Here is a 22,436-nt window from a genome sequence, read left to right as displayed (position 1 = left end):
CCCCCTTTTAGTGTACTTTTTGAAGTTCAGAAATAGAAATTTCAAAATCAAGTGGGGAAAAGCTTCCTATATTGTTTTGAACTTCTTTCAGTTTTCTTATAATTTCATCAACTCTGTCAGATGTATCTGGGGAGATGGAAGTTAATTTTGAAAAATAATTAAACCATGTTTTTCCATCAATCGCATTTTCATTTGAAGACTTTTCTCTTCTCGCAATGAAGTAACAAGAGGCCAATATTCCTTTGAATTATCAGAGTGTAAATTTTCCAGATAGTCTAAGATACTCTGTTTGAACTCTTTCCTGTTCCCTTTCCTTAATTTTGCATATTTTTTATTTAATTTGAAAAATGATCCACGCACAAGAGGATCTTTGGGGAACTTGGACATAAGAATGGCCTTGTCATTTACAGCCTTTTTTACAGGCATTAGGGTCTTGGTCAAACCATTTTTTTTTATAGTGCTTTTGTGATTTCATTTTTTTTCTTCAAAGAAAGTTTGCACACATTTTCAAAAATTAAATGAATTTTAGAGGTTGCCAAATCAATATTTTCTTAGGCAAGATTAATTTTATCATTCATAAATTCCTCTTTATATTTCTTTTTGGATAACTAGTCGACAAAAAGTCTCTTGAAATCTTATCCGACCATTAACGTGAAGGAAAATCTAATAAACCTTTTTTTTGGGGGGTTCTTTTTCATAGCTTGCCAAAACTCTGAAAGATATTTTACAATGACAGTCAGACAGATTTGGTAAAAAATCATTAACCTGCATATATCAGTTTAATATTTATGATAATTATTGATTCTTACACAATTACAAAGTCCACAACACTGCAACAATTTGGTTTAAAACATGTATAGTTCCCATTACTATTTCAACAGCATCTGTCATTCAATATTCTTAATTGGTTGCATATACATAATTCTGCAGTTTGTCAATCGATTCGAATTTTGACTGAAATAATTTGGATTGTTGAATGGTTATCTTCTCTAAAGCGTCATCAAAGTTTTTCTCCATTTGTTCATATATTTCAAGAAACATTGCGCTACCACTTTTCAGGCTCATCATCATAAGTTTAAACAGAGACATATAATACATTATAATGTATTATATGTCTCTGGTTTAAACCAGATACATTTTACTGCTAGTATATTTATGAGGGGCCCTCATTTCTGTCACAGAAATATATATATACTACTTAACTTTTCTGTATATATATATATATATATATATATATATATCTAAAAAAAAAACCGAAAATAATTGAAATTAAAAGAAAACAAAAAACTAACGGATTTTGGTAAAAGAGTAGGGCTAAAAAAAAATTGTCCTGTCCACAAGTAGCTATGATTTATTCCAATTAAATGATTCTTAAATATGGTTTCGATTGAACTAATTGATCGAAATAGATCTCTCCGACGTGCGCGTATTTTTTTGTAATTTCCCGCGAAATTGACTTCAAAAGGTTCGGATAGTCACTTGCATTGTAAAATGGCGGACGTCAACATTGGCAATGGGGATGATGAAATTGTTGGACCAGACAAAAAGAAGCAGAAGACATCAACATCTATTAAGTAAACATGAGAATTTAAAAGTTTCAAATATAACATGGATGAACTTTTCACTGGTTCTGTTTCCTTTTGCTTAGCCGAACAGAGTAAATCCAAAGGACCACGTGGCTAGATTAGCTGTCGTCAATAAAACCCGGTCACGAAATAGACTGATCCTCCTTATTTGCATATTGCTATATATCTACCGAAGTCTACTTTAAATAATCTCTCTCTATCAAACAGCTGAAATGGCAAGGTTGTGTAATTATATAACTGATCATATCCTGGTCAATATATAGTAACAGATAAGTCCAACTACCGAACTTTATTTTCAAAGTATAGCACTATAAAGTACAACTTTTTGTTTAGCTTCCAAATTTTACGAATAAAGCAGGTGGACAACTACCCCGGTTGGAAATAGTAATTTGAATGATGGATAATATCAATTTTTAAATGTGTTGTACACCTATAATTTCATGTCATTTACTTCAAAGTTAAACATTTTTATTCCATGGACATGGTATTTGTTATAGCCAGAGACATATATACACCTATGTCTCTGTTATAGCTGTGTGGATAAGATTATCAACCTTTAGCAAAGTTGGATGTCTTTTTTTAGTTTGCAAATTAGTACCTGATAAAAGAAAATATAGCATTCTTAAACAATTAACAAATGACATTATTGGTTTCAAATAGTTTACTTTTAAGATTCACTTTTTAACTTGCATACAATTGATTGATTGATTGTTGGTTGCTTAATTAACATCTACATGTTAAATATTTATACTTTGATATATGTGAGAGGAGTTGGTGTTAATTCAAGCAGAGACATATAATATAATATTATATGTATTATATTATGTCTCTGATTCAAGGAATTGTACATATTTATCTTTTTTGTAATCAGAAAAATAATACTTATATATATAAATGTAAAGTCTATGGACCTTTATAAAGTATTATAAAAATTATGAAAGAAATTGAAACAGATTATTGCTTACATTGCAAATGCAGAAGTACTGACAGTAAAAACATAAATATTCCTACTTATTACCTTTTCTATTGTTTTTATTATTATCTATAATTGTTTTTTGCATTTCAGGGAAGGTATTTTACTTGGTTATGGTAACCCACTCCTAGATATCTCTGTTAATGGAACAGAAGAATTTCTTCAAAAGTAAGTACTGCAGTACATATATATATACAACATACTGTTATAAAATATGCAATCTGAACCACTGACACACTATGGAAGTGTGATTGTGGCCAACTATTTTTAGGGTACCACCTTATTTTAAAGTATGGTTTAGTTGGTAATATTAGATTTTACATATATAGTGTACAAAAAAAACCAACACTTATTTTTTTGATATTGAAACAAATGTTTACTATGGAAATGTACCCAGTAATGAAAATGTAGCAATATTGTTTTTTTATGATAAAATTATGAATACGAATAAAAGATCAATAGTTAATGAATATGTATAAAACAACAGAATATGTGACTCTTTTTAAGTTGAGTTTCATTCTACCCAATATCTTTTCATTTTTGTCTAGCCTGCAGCATTTATGTCGTGAAAAGTGAGACATAGCAATACATTGTATTAGATTCTGTCGGTGGCATCATCATTTAGGTTCAGTCTGTGGTTAAAGTTTTTTTAGACATCAATAACTTTGTCAAACCCTCATGGAATTTTATGAAATTTGGACAGAAGCTTGTTAATGACCAAAATACAGTATCTAAAGCAAAATTTTGAAAATATATTCTTATTATACCCCACTCAACGAGTCAGTCAGTCAGTCAGTCCGTCAGTCCTGTTTCTTGTCATCGCAACTCCTCTCAAACCACACAACAGAATTTCACGAAACCTTTTTAGATAATAAGGACATACTATGTAGTTGTGCATATCGACAGGAAATTATGATTCAATTTTTTTTCCAGGAGTTACGCCCCTTTGAACTTATTTACTTTAATGTACTACTGCAACAGTTTGTCATGGCAACTCCTCTCAAACCACACAACACAATTTCATGAAACCTTTTCAGTTAATAAGGACATACTATGTAGATGTGCATATCGACAGGAAATTACGATTCAATTTTTTTTCCAGGAGTTACGCCCCTTTGAACTTATTTGCCCAATATACTACTGCAACCTTTTGTCATCGCAACTCCTCTCAAACCACACAACAGAATTTCATGAAACTGTGTAGATAATAAGGACATACTATGAAGATGTGCATATCGACAGGAAATTATGATTCAATTTTTTTTCCAGGAGTTACGCCCCTTTGAACTTATTTGCCCAATATACTACTGCAACCTTTTGTCATCGCAACTCCTCTCAAACCACACAACAGAATTTCATGAAACCTTTTCTGATAATAAGGACATACTAACTACGTAGATGTGCATATCGACAGGAAATTAAGATTCAATTTTTTTTCCAGGAGTTACGCCCCTTTGAACTTATTTGCCCAATATACTACTGCAACCTTTTGTCATCGCAACTCCTCTCAAACCATACAACAGAATTTCATGAAACCTTTTCTGATAATAAGGACATACTACGTAGATGTGCATATCGACAGGAAATTAAGATTCAATTTTTTTTCCAGGAGTTACGCCCCTTTGAACTTATTTGCCCAATATACTACTGCAACCTTTTGTCATCGCAACTCCTCTCAAACCACACAACAGAATTTCATGAAACTGTGTAGATAATAAGGACATACTATGTAGATGTGCATATTGACAGGAAATTATGATTCAATTTTTATACGCCCGTTTACGGGACGTATTATGGTATACCGTTGTCCGTCTGTCCGTCCGTCCGTCTGTCCGTCCGTCTGTCCGTCGTCAACATGTCGGACATTAACTCAAAATTGCTTAAACCAATTTGCATAAAACTTTGATGAATTGTTTATATCTATTGACGTGAGCTCCCTTTCGTTTTTTATAAAATTTAGATTTTACGTTTCCGAGTTGTGGGGTTTTATTCATTAAAAAAAGGGGGATTTTCCAGTTTTCGGACAATAAGTCAAGAATGCTTTCACCAACTTGCAAGAAATTGTGGTGAATTGTTTATATCTATTGACATGAGCTCCCTTTTGATTTTTATAAATTTTAGATTTTACGTTTCCGAGTTACGGGGTTTTATTCATAAAAAAAGGGGGGACTTTCCAGTTATCAGACAAAAACTCACAAATGCTTTCAGCAATTCTTATGAAACTTTGGTGAATTGTTTGTATGTATTGATGTAAGCTCCCTTTAGAATTTTATAAATTTTACATTTTACATTTCTGAGTTATGGGGTTTTATTCATTAAAAAGGGGTGATTTTCCAGTTTTCTGACAATAACTCAAAAATGCTGTCACCAATTCTCATGAAACTTTGGTGAATTGTTTATATCTATTGATGTAAGCTCCCTTTTTATTTTCATAAATTTCTAATATGACATTGAGAATTAATTATACTTTATTTGTTTATAGTCTGACAACAGATTTACTAAGTATTGCACAACAGCAAGAAATCTTTAATTGAACATAAATTCAATTCATATAACCAATTTCAAGTTCTTTGAATACATTTATTCAGACACCTATAATATGTCAAATATTTGATTACAATCCAAATTCAGACCTGAATCAAGCTTGAATATTGTGTCCATTTTTGCCCCAACTGTTCAGGGTTGGACCTCTGCGGGCGTATCTAGCTGCGCTCAGCGAAGCAGTTTATTTTTTCTGATACAATTTTTTTTTCTTACACTTATTTTATTTCTCCAATGACAATGTGGGGACGTGGGGTATGTGAGCGCGCCCACTAAGGTTCTTTAATTTTCAGTATTTTTCTGATAGATGCCTGATGGACTTAGTTTTTTACAGAAAACATTTACAGACAGTCTGGGATTAAATTTTTATGACATGATAAGTTTGTAAACTTCATGGATTGTTATGAAACTTGGACAGAAGCTAATCTTCAATACCAAGATATAGCATCTAAAGAAAAACTTTGAATTTCTTTTCAAATTCTGTATTTTACTGATAAATGGACTCACTTTTTAAGTCAACATTACACTTTTACAATGACAGCAGCAATCGTAGGCAACACACAGGGTTCGGTGTTTAATTTCCTTACAAGTTTAATTAATTGTATCCTAGTATTTCAGCATAATTCCTCAATTCATTACATTTGTACTAATAAAAAATGTGTCTATTTTATTTTCAAGATATGACTTAAAACCAGACGATGCTATTTTGGCAGAAGACAAACACAAGTCCATGTAAGTATTATATTTACATCACTTGGTTTCTTTTCAAAATGGATGACCTGCAACTAGATTTTGGCAAGAAGGTTTTGCATTTGGCCAGCAGATTTTAAAAGAAAAATATTTATTTAATAAAAGTTTCTGCATGTAGTTTTGGTTAAGTGTAGAATAAATTGGTTGAATAAGGAACAGGTCAATACATCATATTGTAACGGGAGTGGAGTTTCCACTGGCTTCGTTTTCCCGTTGTCTACCCAAGTTCTGTGATATTGGACAACTAAAACCACGTAATATATAAACAAGATGTTTATTAAGAGACATACGTTATGGTTGAATATAAGTTACATACAAGAATAATAAAATATATGGTGGTGGCTAGTCTACTTGTCATTGTAAAGTTCCATATAAATTTGCAAGCCAAACAGTATGAGCGTCTGCTCATTTCAAATCCTAAGTGTAGACTGCCCTGAACCCGGTGAGGGACGTCATACTTATAGTTCCTAGGGACAACGAGCCCGGCTGGGCCGGATGTCTGGCACTTGCAAGAGGCAGGAAGTCCAGACAAGAATTATTACATGGCCGGTCTCAGAAGAAAGAGTTACGGAACTATTAATAATACTAACATTAACCAATTTCCCCAAATAAATAGTATAATTAACAAGTAAACAAAGTGACCACCACTACACTATATTCAATCTAAATATATCCTTTTCATAAAATACCTTTTTTATTGTATTCCACCAAATTGTTTGTATACATTTTAAAGCAAGCAGTTGATATGTTTTTGAGATTAAAAATCTTCCATTTCTAATGATATAGGTAATAGAAACTCATCTCCAAGATACATAAAACAAAACAATGAGTTTTACTTTTATCCAAATTCAGTGTTTGGTGAACCAACATTTGATGTTCTACAAAGTAACTATCAGGGAATGTAGTATGCAGGGTCCATTTTATTAGATAAACTCTAAAACTTTCATAATACGACAACACTTTGTAGGATCATTATGTACTTTTATTTGATGAACAAGTTTCAGTGTGTGGAGACACTGTCACCAGGACAATTTTCTACATAGTTAGTGACCTTAAGTAGCTTTGTATGTATTCATTAAGTGATGACATAATTGATTATTGAAACTATTTACAATGTGAATAACATGAATGAGTAAAAGTGAGGATTATATAAACTGTGTCCATCCATTATTCATTTCATATTCGTCAATGATAAGAATTATGATGATAATCTTCACAGGTATGATGACATGGCCAAGACATATGCAGATCATGTGGAATATATACCAGGAGGAGCAACATTGAATGCCATAAAATTAGCACAGGTAAGATAATCAGCTGAAATCAGGATGTTTATTGTGTGAAACGATGACAGTATACAAGTGTTGACAATACAATGATTTATCAACCTCAAAGATATATTCACCAAGGCCAATGGCTGAAGGTGAATGTCATATCTCTGGGGTTGATAAATCAATGTATCAATTGAAATCAAAAGTCAACAATTGTTTTATAATATGACTTTTTATCCTTCTCCAATTTTCTAGTATTTACTCAAGATTTTTTTATATATCGATCATCTGCTTTTGCTAATTTTCATAATTTGAAAAATTCAATATAAAGGTTTACTAAAAAAATACACTGAAAACAAAAAGAAGAGAAAAATACACCAAAAAAAGAAGAAAAATGGGAATTTACATTGACGTTGCCATGGAATATCTATATTTAGGTACATGGACGCTGTTCCAAATCTTATATTAATCTCTCGCGGTGAATATGATGTTTTATCAAAGAGGATTTCCTATGCTTTTAGCCAATGAGAAAACAGAAAATTTATAGTCATATGATAAAACTTTTTAGCACTACATATTTTTGAAATAATATTGGTTAAATGAATAAAGGAAGATTGGGCGTATACCAATGAAACATCAACTCAATGACAAAAATAACCCAATGCCATCTAGAGGGAACTAGCAGACTTTAACAATAGACATATGTCTACACAATATTTCAAGCTTTTAAATCATCCTGTCTTTAAAAGTTATTTGAATAAATCAAAGATCTTCCATTAACACCTAATTCTCCAGATAACTCTGCAAATTTGTAAGAATTTTTTGTTTGTTTGCTTAACTTCCAGTTAAAAACATTCCATTTATATATACATTACATGTACAAGAAACTTAAAATTGAGGTTGATTCTTCAAGGAACTTTAGAATTAAAAATTAATTTTTTTTCTGTTGGAAGAATTTTACTTTGATAAAAAACACAACAATGACACATATTTTTAATAAAATTACTGGTCTTTGACCCTTTAATGCTTTTGTTTACTTTTGGACAAAAGCTTGACATATCCTAGCTAAAACAATGCACAGAAAGAGATCATTATTGTAATTTTAGGAAAATACAAAATAAACCAATGTGCTGCCTCTATGTTGGTAAAATATGTACCTTTCATATTCAGCATTGACCCGATGTCTCATCTTTTGCAATTTAGAGCAAAGCAGTTCCTTTGGAATATATTTCCAACTTGACAGTTAGATTTTGAAATTTTAAAACATCTTTCCGGGTGTTTTGAATATTTGAAAATTTTACAGTTGTGCGTTCAGAAACATATTTCATGTGATTAAGTGATAGATTTTATGGTTATCCTGTAGATATGCAGATTTTTTCGTAACATCTTTAGACATGTTACTTTTTCATGCACAGAATAGCAAAGACATTTTACTAAGAAAAATAAACAATTCTCAGCCTGTTTTACAAATGTAAAATTTTTACAAAAGTAAAAGGACCTGTAATTTGATAAGGCCTGTTCCATTAAAATGTATTTGGGAGAGTATGAAGTGAAGTTTAATTATTGAATGTGGGTTATGGGTCTTTTTTCAGTATGCGTCTATTACCATTATGCAAAATTATCTAAAAAATGGTTCTTGGTTGTAGGGATATTTTGAAAGTCCCTTCCTACCTTCCCACATACATTTTAATGGAATAGCCCTAAACAAAATTCAAACAAACTGATTGCATTCATTTGTCATCTTGTTTACGCAGTCAGCTTTAGCCTTATAAATCATGTAAATAAGTTCTAATTTTTCAAACATAATTTATATTTGATATAGTGGTTGTTGAGAGTTCCTGATGCCACATCATTCTTTGGTTGTATAAAAAAAGATGAGTTTGGCAATATATTGGAGAAAAAGTCGAAGGAAATTGGTGTTAATGTTAAATTTCAATATACAGAAAAAGAATCAACAGGCACTTGTGCTGTCATTGTTACTGGAAAAAACAGGTAAGACTTATAAGAAACTATACATACATGTATAAGATGGTCAAGTTTTTGCCTAATACATATAATCTTGAAAACTATGATAGATAAGTAGAAACTGTAAACAGCAAAAGTGACCAGCAATACAAAATCTACAAAATGCCAGTATGACCAAAACTGTTTGATGACACCTTATAGGAGTTATTGCCCTTAAATGAAGATATTTTGCTAATTTTCAAGTTTTTGTCAATTATCTTAAAAACTTATTTGATCTATTCTTGTCTTTTATATTAAAAACTATGATAGATCGGTAGAAACTGTAAATAAGATCAGCAAATCAAAACATATTTATGACAGGTGAGAGATTCAGTCTCACTACTGAGAAAGAAAAAATCATCAAGAGGACAAATAAAGCTTAGCATAGTGATGTATTTGTGCTGCAAAAAAAGTAATTTTTCATAATTTTACATACATCAATCAAACTGAAAGATTTGGACATCAGACTCTGGTGACCCCAACATTTTCATTTTATTAAAAACTGAAATGTTCACAGCTATTTCATATCATTTTTAAACAGAACTTGAGAAAACACAATTTAAAGTAATTAAAATGCATTTATTTTTTCCCCTTTTTATGCACATTCTATACATTTATAGATGTATTTCATAAATCTAAATCGCCGCGATATAGCCTTTCTGTGCTAATGCGGCGTAAAGCAAACAACAACAACAATCATAAATCTAAAATTTATTGTATTTTTGATAAACATGAATATTACATCTATCATTTTTCTATATTTAGATACAGTTCAATAAGTTCTAAATGCATTAAAGATTTCATTCAATACTGCCAAATTATGTATACTTTGTTTTAAAGGCGCACATTTTTACTGAGACATTACAATTGCAAAAGGACTGGCTTCATATCCAAAAAGATACATTTGTACCATGTTTCTTTACATAACTACTATTTTCTGTACAGTTTAAGTACAAACTAATATAATAAGTTTTAAGTGGAAAGAATAGAAAAGGAGGTCTTTCATGACAAAATTCACACAAACTTTGACAGTTTCTATAGAAGCAAAATTCGACATAAGAATAAAATTGGATTGAGAAATTGTCACAACTTTAATGTTGTGTTATGTTATCCATACAAGCTTCTTGTCAGTCCTATGCATTCCATGAACGGGTCTATTATTTTTTTTCAATAAAAGTACTGAATTTTATAGTATTTTTATATGATGATGTTAATGAATTGTTTAAAGAATTTATTTTAAGTATTATCAGGAAATAATATAATAAGTGTTTATGGTATAACAGGTGACAAGTGTAAATGGTCATTTCAAAGATAAAGATGATTTTGTCATATTTCTTTCAAAGGAGTTTTTTTCTTTTTCAGATCAATGTGTGCAAATTTAGCTGCAGCAAACCTTTTCACAGAGGATCATTTGAATAATTCAGAAAATTGGTCTTTGGTAGAAAAGGCCCAGTTTTATTACATCGCTGTAAGTTATCTATTTTCCAAGATATCTGTTTATTAACACTTATAAGAAACTTCAAAACAGAATCAATTATTATACATTTCTAGAGAACCTGACTATTTATAGTTTCTTCAAACAAGAGAAACTTGTGTCATTGTTTTAAAAAATGATATTTTTAACTTAAAACTGAAAAGTATTGTCAAAGAAAGTGCAACCATTTCATAATTTTGAAAAAATAACTATTGGTGTTCAATTCAGATTAATGTAGAAAATTGATAAAAATGATTTATTACAAAAAAGTTACTTAATTGAGTGATTTTTGTTGTTTTACAGGGATTTCCATTAACTGTTTCACCACCATCTGTCCTTAGAATAGCTAAACATTCCCATGAGAAGAAGAAAACATTTTGTATGAATTTGTCAGCACCATTTTTATGTCAGTTTTTTAAAGACCCAATGTTACAGACATTACCATACGTAGATATACTGTTCGGCAACGAAACTGTAAGTAAAGTCCTTTATCCAAATGTGAGACTTTCTATTACAGCTGTTAAAAAAAAAGATGGAATATAATTAGCATGTTGTATTGAAGTTATTGATCATTTACTTGTAGAGTTAGTTGTTCAATCGTATTGGCATAGAATATTAATGACAATTTTTTTTTAAGTTACTTGATTGAGTGCATTTTTGTTGTTGTACATGGATTTCTGTTAACATTTTCACCACCATTTATCTTCAAAATAGCTCAAAATTCCCTTTGTAGTTAAGGTCCACATAAAAGATCTGGTAGCATGGGCCAAAATAAAAATATTGTATGTTTGCCCAAACACGACCGACCCAAAAAAAAACCGCTGACTCAAATTCTTTTTTTTGCTGTTTTTTTGAAGAATTTTTTTTTTCGTGTCCGCTCCGTCATCGTATAAAACTTAATGTTCGTCGTCTTTGCACTTGAAAGTAACTGTGAATAAGATTAAAAGAAAGTGTGTAAGAGACGCAGTTAATCCATATTCGATGTTCTTGGTTTTTATACGCCCGTTTACGGGACGTATTATGGTATACCGTTGTACGTCCGTCTGTCCGTCCGTCCGTCGTCAACATGTCGGACATTAACTCAAAAACGCTTTAACCAATTTGCTTAAAACTTTGGTGAATTGTTTATATCTATTGACGTGAGCTCCCTTTCGTTTTTTATAAATTTTAGATTTTACGTTTCCGAGTTATGGGGTTTTATTCATTAAAAAAAGGGGGATTTTCCAGTTTTCCTACAATAACTCAAGAATGCTTGCACCAACTTGCAAGAAATTTTGGTTAATTGTTTATATCTATTGACATGAGCTCCCTTTGGATTTTTATAAATTTTAGATTTTACGTTTCCGAGTTATGGGGTTTTATTTATAAAAAAAAAGGGGGATTTTCCAGTTTTCGGACAATAACTCAAAAATGCTTTCAGCAGTTCTCATGAAACTTTGATGAATTGTTGATATCTAATGATGTAAGCTCCCTTTAGAATTTTATAAATTTTAGATTTTACATTTCCGAATTATGGGGTTTATTCATTAAAAAAGGGGGGATTTTCCAGTTTTCAGACAAAAACTCAAAAATGCTTTCAGCAATTCGTATGAAACTTTGATAAACTGTTTATATCTATTGATGTAAGCTCCCTTTAGAATTTTATAAATTTTATTTGTTTATAGTCTGACAACAGATTTACTAAGCATTGCGCAACAGCACAGTGTATTGCACAACAGCAAGAAATCTTTAATTGAATATAAATTCAATTCATATAACCAACTTCAAGTTCTTTGACTACATTTATTCAGGAACCTATAATAGATGTATGTCAAATATTTAATTACAATCCAAATTCAGACCTGTATCAAGCTTGAATATCGTGTCCATTTTTGCCCCAACTGTTCAGGGTTAGACCTCTGCGGGCGTATCCAGCTGCGCTCAGCGAAGCAGTTTATTATCTTCTGATTTAACGAACGTAAAGAAGTAAAACGTGAAAATGGCAGACAGTTTTTTTACGCTGTCGTCGTCTGTACTACTTAAAATAAACCAAAAAATAAAGCCTATTGTGTCTAATAGGCTTTATCGCTTTAACAATAAGAAAACCTGGAATGATGTTTTTGATGAGGTTGCCCATCCTGATGAGATGGACATGCGGAAAACCGATGAAGTCGTTGATACTGTATCCGGCAAGAGTGGGCTATAAACTTTCGAGCCTGACATGAGTGAACCTATTGAGATTGTACAGGAATTTGACAATAAACTTAAGTTTGCTACTTTTACTGTGAAAAGATACCATTCTGAGTTGTTGAGTGATTTAATTCTATATAGTAGACTAATTTATTGGGGTCTTAAATTCATGGCTTTTGATTGTCTCTACAAAGGTTGGACGAAAAAAAAAGATATACTGTTTTAATATTTTCATGCAAATTCTGATTAAAAAAAAAAAGAATTTGCCTACCTACCTACCCACACCCAGTCATCATGGGTCGGGTTTTGGCAAACTGAAATATTTTTAATTTTGGCCCTGGTACTTTCATTTATCAATTTGTTTTGAAATGTTTATGATTGAACTCCCGTCTAATTGCCTGGAAGGATTTTTGGTCAGTTTTGCAGTTTTAACAGATTTTGCATTCATTTTTAATCATTCTAATTCTGTATTAGTAAATTTGTATATTTTTCTTATAGGAAGCAGAAACATTTGCAAAAGAAAATAACCTTGAGGTATGTGACTTTCCATTCTAACATGTATTTAGAAGGTCGTATGAATTTAGTTTTTTGAATTCCACAAACCCACTTGCCCTTAAGTCGTATGCCTTGTAGTTGCTGCTTATTGTGACTTGATTGTTACACAGCTTTACCATGACAGGTTCCAAATGCCTCAGAGGATAATAAATATATCACTCACTATTCACCTGCTGTGATTTTATTATAAGATTTATTTAAGTTGCAGTTGAACTTAGCCCTTTAGAGGAGCACTTTTTGTCTGGAGTTGGAAACCATTCTTAAAACACAAACTTATAAAGATAACATGTCATGTTGAATGTGTTAAATGTACTAATTGATATATTTAAATGACTTAAAACAATGATTATTTTGTCGCTTTCAAAACTATAATAAAACTACCTGACCTTAAGTTGGACAACAAATGTCTGATTTCTTGACATCAAAGTGGGCTGAACACCACATAAGGGTTTTCAACTAACAATTAACTATAAATTATATCATCCTGTTGCATTAATACTTATTATTAAGTGTATATTTTTAAATATGCTCTGCAAATTTCACATCTATGTAATAATAAAGAAATAAGATTTTAAAATATCTGACTTAAGGGGTGTGTTTGAAAAAGGGATTAGAAATCAGGTATTTCATATATAAATCTAAATTTGTTTCTCATTCTTTTTATTTGAATGCAAACTTATGCAGACAAATAATGGTACAAGGTTGTCATTTATATATTGGCAAGATGTAAAGTAAGCATATGTTTGAGGTGAGATTTATTTACATAGGTTATCATGATAGGGAAATGCTAGGTGATATTATGAAAGTTGATAAAGCAGAAGGTATTTGAACTGAGAATGTAAAAATATTTTCTAAAATACTCATGCAATTTACATTTAGCACAAACAATAACTCAGCAGAGAATACAAGTATATTTTATTTTTCTTTATTTCTTAGACTATAATTTAGTATATTTATTTTATTTTACAAGACAACAGATAGGAAAGAGATTGCAAAGAAGTTAGCAGGTTGGAAGAAAGAAAATACTTCAAAATCTCGAGTGGTTGTCATTACACAAGGAGAAGGAAATGTCATTGTTGCTAAAGGTAACTTTTGAAAATTATTATTGTAAGCTAATATTTTTACCATTGATTTTTTAAATAAGGTTACCTATTTTGTACAATCAACTCCTACAGTTTTCAACCCAAAGTCTACAAATTTTCAAGAATGTATATACCTTGAAGATGAACAAAATGTACACCTCATTTTGATTACTCATTTGAAAATTTTTTGCAGATTTCCCTAAAAGTAAAATTAAATTAACCCCCTTCAACATTCTGGATTGAGAGTACCCATTTTGTGTAATCAAGTCCTCATACTTTTCAATCTAGAGCCTTTCTAGATTTCTATATGTCTATACGTTGAGGATGTGCAAGGTTTAAAACTATAAATTAAATTTCAGATGACAAAGTTACAGAGTACCCAATTATACCTATAGCAGCAGATGATATTGTAGACACAAATGGTGCAGGTGATGCCTTTGTTGGGGGTAAGTGAATACTTCAGTATACCAAGATTGTTACATGTGCATTTAATACAGCAATAATTTGGTTTTTTTAGTATTTATGAGAGGAATAAAGTATATCCTTAAGTTATAGGCATTCCAATGGAGACAACACTAATCAACTTTAACAGCAGGGTTATGTTCTATTGTTTCCTATATTTAAAACATTATTTAAGACATTGAGAAGAGTTTTCATATTAACATCAGAAACTATTTTTAAAATCTTGAGACATAAGTTTCAAGTACTAAAAACATTTAAACAAGTTAAATGCAATTTAAGTGCCAGTCTTTGTAAGAATCAGGCAACTTAGAAGAATTTCAAAACATATTCCTATTTTGAAGTTGCCCTCATCCTGAGTTAAAAATGATAGGTCTTTTATTTCTGCATGTCTGGTTATTTGAGAAATCTCTAGATAACTTTCAGTTAGAATGATAGTAAATAAAGAAGTTAGCTCCCCTTAATTATTAAAATAATTTCTAGTGCATTTTAAACATATTTATATCATGAAATACCAGAACAGGAAAATAATTTGTACGCCATTATACATTTAGAACTTAAATTAATGTAAACTTGAGCTGGTTTTTGTTATACGACCGCAAAAAAATTTTGTGGTCGTATATTGGTATGACGTTGGCGTCGTCGTCGTCGTCTGGCGTCGTCGTCCGAATACATATTGGTTTTCGCACTCTAACTTTAGTTTAAGTGAATGGATCTTTTTGAAATTTGACCATAAGGTTAAATACCACAAAAGGAAGGTTGGGATTGATTTTGGGGGTTATGGTACCAACAGTTAAGGAATTAGGGGCCAAAAAGGGGCCAAAAATGAGCATTTTCTAGTTTCCAGACAATAACTGTGGAACGGTGTATGGATCTCTCTGAAATTATACTACAAGTTTCCATACCACAAAGGGATGGTTAGGATTTGCTTTGGGGGGTTATGGCTCAAACCGTTTAGGAATTAGGGGCAAAAAAGGGGGAAAAACAAGGTTGTCCTGGTTAATGGACAAATACTTTAGTACAAAACATAATTTAAAGCAGTGTAAGGGAGATAAATCAAATACATCATTGAAATTATCTCCCTTACACTGCTTTAAATTATGTATAAAGTAATGGTTAATGAACAATAAAGATAATCTAAAACAGTGTAAGGGAGGTAATCCAAATACAACGTTTTGGTTACTTCCCTTACACTGCTTTTAAATTATGTTTAAAGAAATGCATATTTATAAAGGAAGACCAGTAAAAATATCTGCAAATGTTTTCATCTTTTTTTTTTTACAAAAAAATCAATATGAAAGATTTGACACTATATTTTTATTAATTCTATTATAAAATAGATTAAGTTAGCACTATGGTAAATTTAAATGGGTAATTATGGTTGCCAACTCCATTGGAAATTTGAATTGAGATTATGACCATATCTTGAGGGAAAGATTTTTTTTGGGGGAAAAAGGGGGGGGGGATAAAAAGAAATTGTGGGGGGCCAATTTTTTCTCATTTCAGATTTCAGAAATTAAAAAGAATTATTCTTTAAATATTTTTTTTTTTTCAAATTTCAAATATTGAAAAATTTCAAGAAGTAATCTTTAATTGCACAGTATGGCGCATTAGATTTGTAAAATCTTTGATCACATTTATTTATTTGTTATGCCGAATCTAACAGTGTATTTAGATTTTTAATTTTGGGTCCAGTTTTCAAATTGGTCTACATTAATGTCCAAAGGGTCCAAAATTAAACTTTGTTTGATTTTAGCAAAAATTGAATATATGAGGTTCTTTGATATGCTGAATCTAAACATGTATTTAGATTTTTGATTTTTGGCCCAGTTTTCAAGTTGGTCCAAATTGGGGTCCAAAATTAAACTTTGTTTGATTTCAACAAAAATTGAATATATGGGGTTCTTTGATATGCTGAATCTAACCATGTATTTAGATTTTTTATTTGTGGACCCCGTTATCTAATTGGTTCATATTGAGGTCAAAAGGGTCCAAAATTAAACTTTGTTTGATTTCATCTAAAATTGAATTATTGGGGTTCTTTGATATTCCAAATCTAACCGTGTATTTAGGTTTTTAATTTTGGGTCCTGTTTTTTAAATTGGTCTACATTGAGGTCCAAAGGGTCCAAAATTAAACTTAGTTTGATTTTGACAAAAATTGAATTCTTGGGGTTATTTGATTTGCTGAATCTAAACATGTGTTTAGATTTTTGATTATGGGCCCAGTTTTCAAGTTGGTCCAAGATAGGGTCCAGTATTTAAACTTTTTTTGATTTCAACAAAAATTGAATATATGGGGTTCTTTGATATGCTGAATCTAAACATGTATTTAGATTTTTGATTATGGGCCCAGTTTTCAAGTTGGTCCAAATTGGGGTCCAAAATTAAACTTTGTTTGATTTCAACAAACATTGAATATATGAGGTTCTTTGATATGCTGAATCTAACCATTTATTTAGATTTTTTATTTGTAGGCCCCGCTATCAAATTGGTTCATATTGAGGTCAAAAGGGTCCAAAATTAAACTTTGTTTGATTTCATCGAAAATTGAATTATTGGGGTTCTTTGATATGCTAAATCTAACCGTGTTTTTAGATTTTTTGGGTCCCGTTTTTTAAATTGGTCTTCATTGAGGTCCAAAGGGTCCAAAATTAAACTTAGTTTGATTTTAACAAAAATTGAATTCTTGGGGTTCTTTGATATGCTGAATCTAAACATGTGTTTAGATTTTTGATTATGGGCCCAGTTTTCAAGTTGGTCCAAGTTGGGGTCCAAAATTAAACTTTTTTTGATTTCAACAAAAATTGAATATATGGGGTTCTTTGATATGCTGAATCTAACCATGAATTTAGATTTTTTATTTGTGGGCCCCGCTATCAAATTGGTTCATATTGAGGTCAAAAGGGTCCAAAATTAAACTTTGTTTGATTTCATCAAAAATTGAATTATTGGGGTTCTTTGATATTCCAAATCTAACCGTGTATTTAGATTTTTAATTTTAAGTCCCGTTTTTTAAATTGGTCTACATTAAGGTCCAAAGGGTCCAAAATTAAACTTAGTTTGATTTTAGCAAAAATTGAATTCATGGGGTTCTTTGATATGCTGAATCTAAACATGTGTTTAGATTTTTGATTATGGGCCCAGTTTTCAAGTTTGTCCAAGTTGGGGTTCAAAATTAAACTTTGTTTGATTTTAACAAAAATTGAATATATGGGGTTCTTTGATATGCTGAATCTAACCATGTATTTTGATTTTGGACATTGGACCATAATAGGTAAATTAAAAAAATTCAAGTTCTTAGACCACATTCTTTCTGTGTCAGAAACCTATGCTGTGTCAAATATTTAATAACAATCCAAATTCAGAGCTGTATCAAGCTTGAATGTTGTGTCCATACTTGCCCCAACTGTTCAGGGTTCGACCTCTGCGGTCGTATCAAGCTGCGCCCCAGCGAAGCATTTTATTTGTCATGTTTTCACCACTGTCTGAATCTAATCAGATTGGCACTCAATATCTGATTTTGATGTTAGCAAGAAAAAAGTGGGAGAAGTCAAGACAAACAACTCACTGATGATTGACTCCATTTGCTTATATCAATAAGGTCATTTGAACAAACTCACAAATTGTTTGTGAAAGCATGGATCAGGTTTAAAAAAAAATTGTTCTAGACATTTACATTGGAATATGTTTAAACAAAAAATTGGGGTAAGCTTATTGGTTGTCCAGCAGTTTCCGTTATTTGCATGTGTAAGTAGATATTTGCTCAGTTTTAACAATAGTTTACTTCTCAGAATGTTTCAAATAACATTTCTTTTAATTTGAATACTTTCAGGATATCTTGCTCAGCTAGTACAGGGGAAATCCATAGAAGAATGTGTTCGTTGTGGAAACTATTCAGCCAACTTAGTAATACAGCGATCGGGTTGTACCTTCCCAGAAAAGCCAAGTTTTCAATAACAGACTATTTAGGGAATTATGTTTTTTGTATGTCATTTAAATGGGTAAACATTCAGTGGGATTTAATATGTAAACTATAATTACTTGCTTTTATTATTAAGTAGTTTGGTATCAATGTCTTAAATTTAGATTCTAGTCTATAGAATTAAGATAAATACTTAAATATTCTTTTTTTAAGCATCAAGTGCATACATAAATTTGAAAAAAAATAGCAGCTCTGCATTATATAAAAGTAACATGTAAGAATGAATAATTATTTTTGAATTGTCTAAAAATCAAATTTTTTATATGAATGTAACTTTTTTCTACCTTTTTTCCACAATTTTCCAATAAAAGCACATTTTATAATTTATTTTTATAAAATTATAAATGTATATTCTCTGAAACTTACTGGTTGTAAAAGAAATTATCAAATTTCAATTTAACATATACTCATTTTAGATTCTCTGACAATGAATTCGAAATCATGTTGTAAATTTTAGAATTTAATGTGTACCTTATTTATTGCAAATGTTCAATAACGGACAATTAAAGATTGTTTCATGTTTGATTCTGTGCATTCTTGTTGTTAAATATTACTAGGGTAACTTAAAATGTGAAATTTGAATGAAGAGATTTAAGGATTTCATATTGTTCTCATGAATCAAAACATCGAATTAATTCCTGAATTTACAGTATTTGCAAAAAGTTGTATGTGGTAATAAAATTATTCAAATGATATTAAATATGTTCCAGTAGACCCTTATGGAGCAACTGTAGTCCTACACTAAGTAAAAACCTATTTAATCATTAGTCATTTCTGATAAGAAATTATGCTTTGACATCAGTTAGTGGATTTTTAAACATTTTCATGGCATTCAAACTGTAGGATTGCAAGTTAGACCTAAAGGGTCTTTATGGGCACAACAAATCAATGTTGTTATTTGTTATTATTTTTACAAGATGTTAGTTTATATGAACATATATTTATTACTCTTTAACATTTTTACAATCGCCGTACTGTTATTTTGGTCTTGAAGAAATATGCCTAAATTATAATGTTATTTGAAAATATTGACTTAAGTCCCTATTTGAATCAGTCTCTATTAGAATTAGTCCCTATTAGAATCAGTCCGAAGCAGTTCTGCTCAGAAACAACTTCAATATTTGTTTTAACATTTCAATAGTTCCAAAGATGAATATATTGTGTATGAAAAATTCAAACCATGTTTAGAATAAAGTTGACATTGAACGTGTCTGAAATTGAATAATGACTAGATAACAGGGAGGTGCTTAAGAATCTATTTATTTAGGTCTAACATGGTGGTTTATACATCATTTAGAATAATATGTGCCTTTTCTATTTCTTTTTTGTAGTATCAAATGTCTCAAAATGAAATTCAATAGAGGGTATACAAATAAATAAATGTTAAAGGATTTAATGTCATTCATTTCTGTCTGGCTACTACAAAGTTATGGAAGCTAGACCAGGCATACAGTTTCCAGCAGTGGCTTTAATGACAAATGGTAGTTTAATGTTATTTGCAGTTGAATTAGCATTGGCACATCTAATTTCGGTGGAGATTATTTGGCCACACCCCCTCAGTCAAAGTCAGATATCAAACTTTGATAATTTTGCTTAGTTAACTTGTTAAAAGTGTTGCAATTTAATTGTGCATATTCGACTTTGCAATCGAAATTACATACAGGCAAGACATATCTGTTTATTTTAGGAGCAACACAAATTGAATATTTATTCTACAGTTTTTGTCTCGCCTTGCGATTAAAGAGCAAGCCATAGGTGTTGTTTTTCCTGAGGAGGCGTCAACAGTTGTTCTTGTGATAGATCAATGATATTTTCTATAAAGTTGCATTACTATCAGTTTGACGATTATTTAGATGCACTGCCCCCCAGGTCATGTTCCAGTGACTTTGAATTAATCAGCAATTTTTTGCCGACAGGTGAGACATATCTCTGTGTCAACAGTTTATATCTTATTCTAACAAACGATGTAGGACACTTTATAGGTGATTAGATCATTTTGTAAACAAATGATAATTTTATGATATTGATGACAAATGTTGGTACACTATAGAACACAGAAAACATTTTAGGTCACATAAAATTCATTTTTCTTGCACAGGTAGACATGTATGCTGATGATACAGTGGTTGTGTATAAGTTGTCTAAAGCTTAATATGATTGAAGGTAGAACAACTAGTTAATCCTTATTCTGTATATAGATGGTCCATGATCTAAAGATTTCATTATGCATATGTCAGTTGTTATTGACTTTATTTTCCTGATTAGATTACTTAATAAAGTCACATTGATGAGTATGATATTATGTATAGTGGGAGAATTATCGCATATGAAATCTTTGTTGCCTGGATAGCACCTTCAATTCTTCTCAAATTTTTATAAAGGACCCGACTCATCAAAACCTTAGAAGAGTTTGAAATCAGAATGGGAATCATTTTTGAGTGAGACTTTTCGGGGTACAAGTTTTAGTTTTATTGCTGGTGATCAATATTTGTTTTTCACATTCAACAAATGAGTAAGAATTTCTCTGTTTGGCAATAGGAGCTACACCATAAACTCATGAATGTTGCCAGTATGTGTCCGTAAACACTTCACCTTTCATATGAATTCACAGAAATGTTAATTTAACAAAAAGGCTGCAGTGGGGGCATGAGGCATTCCTATCATACTGGCCCATAAAGTGAATTTCTAAATCACTTATTGAGTTTGAAGCTTTACACTCAGGACATCCCAAAATAATGACTTTCAGAGCCTACAATACCAAAATTTTTGTCTTTCCTGTTATATGTCATTTGTGAAGTAATGACACCAATTAATAATAGCAGACAGTCTGTAAGTTGCTTTTTTGGAATTTCCCTGCTGATCATACCTAATTATCTATAATTTATTATCATAATTATAATTTGCTGTCCCTTGGTAAAACCAAATACTTACCTGCGAAAATCTGTCAATTGATTTGCCTCAGGTAAACTAGAATTTCAATTTATTAATTGATTAATTTCAACCACACTTTGTTGGCATATTTCTTCAATTGTCTGTTTTGCTTAGATATATAAAACTTCATAAATAATTTCATTAAAATATATTATAACAGCTAATTGAAACTGAACTTGTTTACATAATACATTGTTTGGCACTTTGATAATACAACAAAGACCAATACTGTAAATATAAAAATATGAAGATGTGGTATGATTGCCAATGAGACAACTCTCCACAAGAGACCAAAAGACACAGAAATTAACAAATATAGGTCAACATACTGCCTTCAACAATGGGTAAAACCCATACTGCATAGTCAGCTATAAAAGGCTCCGAAATGACAAATGTAAAACAATTTCAACGAGAAAACTAACAGCCTTGTTTATGTACAAAATAATGGACGAAAAAAACAAATATGATATACAGCAACAAACGACAACCACTGAATTACAGGCTCCTGACTAGGGACAGGCACATACAGAATGTGGAGGGGTTGTACTTGTTTAAAGGCGCCAACCCTCCCCCTAACATGGGACAGTGGTGTAACAGTACAACATAAGAACAAACTAAAAATCAGTTGAAACGGGCTTAACTCATCAGATGGATACA

General features: G+C 31.0%; 1 protein-coding gene across 2 annotated transcripts; it reads left to right on the top strand.

Moving 5' to 3' along the window:
* Window positions 1–1,440: 1,440 nt before the first annotated feature.
* On the top strand, window positions 1,441–20,239 carry LOC127707728 (uncharacterized). Of its 2 annotated transcripts, none has more exons than XM_052212435.1 (11): window positions 1,441–1,574; window positions 2,653–2,727; window positions 5,779–5,832; window positions 7,070–7,154; window positions 8,944–9,113; window positions 10,488–10,593; window positions 10,903–11,073; window positions 13,267–13,302; window positions 14,294–14,408; window positions 14,765–14,851; window positions 18,699–20,239. In XM_052212435.1, exons 1-11 carry the CDS (start codon window positions 1,492–1,494, stop codon window positions 18,821–18,823), a joined length of 1,107 nt encoding a protein of 368 aa, XP_052068395.1. In that variant the 5' UTR covers window positions 1,441–1,491; the 3' UTR covers window positions 18,824–20,239. The 2 variants fall into 2 exon arrangements, with proteins under 2 accessions (XP_052068395.1, XP_052068396.1); XM_052212436.1 differs by lacking the exon at window positions 1,441–1,574 and adding an exon at window positions 1,763–1,806.
* The last annotated feature ends 2,197 nt before the right edge of the window (window positions 20,240–22,436 follow it).

This window comes from Mytilus californianus, unplaced genomic scaffold (genome assembly GCF_021869535.1).
Source record: "Mytilus californianus isolate M0D057914Y unplaced genomic scaffold, xbMytCali1.0.p SCAF_7, whole genome shotgun sequence".
Classification (NCBI taxonomy): Eukaryota; Metazoa; Mollusca; class Bivalvia; order Mytilida; family Mytilidae; genus Mytilus; species Mytilus californianus.
Note: the sequence above shows the minus strand (reverse complement) of the source record. Positions and strands in the feature narration are given on the sequence as shown.

Coding starts and splice junctions, on each gene's coding strand:
- LOC127707728 (XM_052212435.1), top strand. CDS start 1,492: ATGGCGGACGTCAACATTGGCAATGGGGATGATGAAATTGTTGGACCA. Junction 2,728..5,778: donor ACAGAAGAATTTCTTCAAAA/GTAAGTACTGCA, acceptor TTTATTTTCAAG/ATATGACTTAAAACCAGACG. Junction 13,303..14,293: donor CAAAAGAAAATAACCTTGAG/GTATGTGACTTT, acceptor TTATTTTACAAG/ACAACAGATAGGAAAGAGAT.